The sequence below is a fragment of the Lucilia cuprina genome, chromosome 4 (assembly GCF_022045245.1).
Source record: "Lucilia cuprina isolate Lc7/37 chromosome 4, ASM2204524v1, whole genome shotgun sequence".
NCBI classification, from domain to species: domain Eukaryota; kingdom Metazoa; phylum Arthropoda; class Insecta; order Diptera; family Calliphoridae; genus Lucilia; species Lucilia cuprina.
The window spans coordinates 49,775,667-49,776,964 of NC_060952.1; the positions used below are offsets into that span (position 1 = coordinate 49,775,667).

At 33.5% G+C, this 1,298-nt stretch overlaps 1 protein-coding gene across 1 annotated transcript; it reads left to right on the forward strand.

Moving 5' to 3' along the window:
- The first annotated feature begins 26 nt into the window (after positions 1–26).
- On the forward strand, positions 27–1,269 carry LOC124419740. Its single transcript, XM_046950281.1, has 2 exons — positions 27–168; positions 223–1,269. The coding sequence occupies exons 1-2, from the start codon at positions 28–30 to the stop codon at positions 784–786; spliced, it is 705 nt and encodes a 234-aa protein (XP_046806237.1). The 5' UTR covers position 27; the 3' UTR covers positions 787–1,269.
- The last annotated feature ends 29 nt before the right edge of the window (positions 1,270–1,298 follow it).

Here is a 1,298-nt window from a genome sequence, read left to right on the forward strand (position 1 = left end):
ATTCAGTTCCAAAAGTTAGTTGCTTCAATGGAAGAATTTCCTAATCTCGCAAAAGGAAGCCCTACATTTGGAAGTAGCCGAGCTGCAGTGGAGGAAACATGGGACAAATTGGCACAGAGAATAAATGCTTACGGACCCCCGGAAAGAAATGGATCCGAGTGGAAAAAAGTATTATATATAATTATTTAATCAATTTATAAATTAATGATAGATCTTTCCTAGATATGGCAAGATTTAAAATGCAGGTTGAAAAAGAAAATTGCAGACAACAACAAAGGCTTTAAAGGAACTGGTGGGGGCCCATGTTCTTTAAATAATTTAACGGCTTTGGAATTAGATATCGATAAGATATGCCACCTCACATCAGCTGCCGCACCTGGTGGACTTTGTTTCGGAGTGCCTTCGTCAAATAAAGTACTTGATATATCGACTAACCAACGGGAAATAACAACATCAAACACATCCAAAAGACAAATTTTATGCACACAGAACAATAACATAGAATGTTATCCCTTGCCCTCTATACAAACCCCAAATGTCACAGATATACTAACTCTATCACCCCCCAAACAACCATTAAAATCTCCGATCCTTACGCCACAATCACTTAAAACTAAATATTTATCAATGCGAACAGAAAACAACAAAATCGATAACACAGAACCTCTACCCTCATTTCAAACACATAAAAAAAGAAAGAAAGGCGAAAACTATGCAGAAAAAGTTCATCTTTTACGTCAACAGGTGGAAATACAAAATAAAACACTTTTTATTTTGGATAAATAAGCAGAAGCTGCTAAAAGTAATAGTGAAGCATCAAAGATTCAAGCCGATGCTGCAAAAGCTCAGGCTGATGCTATGAAAACTCAGGCCGAAGCTCTTAGAGAAATTGCCGATGCTTCAAAAGTTATAGCTAACGCTTTGGTGGATATCATTAAACACTTAAAATATGAAGAAGAATGAAGCAAACATATTTTTTTGATTTCGCATTTACAAAATGCATTTTTATTATTATATAATTAGTTAAATTAAAAAAATATTAATTTTATAACAAATTCCTCGAAATTTCATTTCTCATAGAAGTTGCCACTGTTGAGTCTTCAGAAAATGTTTCAAAAGAAAAAAAATTATATTCATCATCATCTATGTTGTCGTTCTCAGGAATTTGCCAGTTATTTTTATAAAAAATACAAATGTTATGCAAAGTGCAACATGCGTTTATTATTTTTGTAGTTTTTTCTGGACTATAATGTAGTCCCCTTGAACCAATTATTGCTCGAAATCTGTTTTTCAAAACG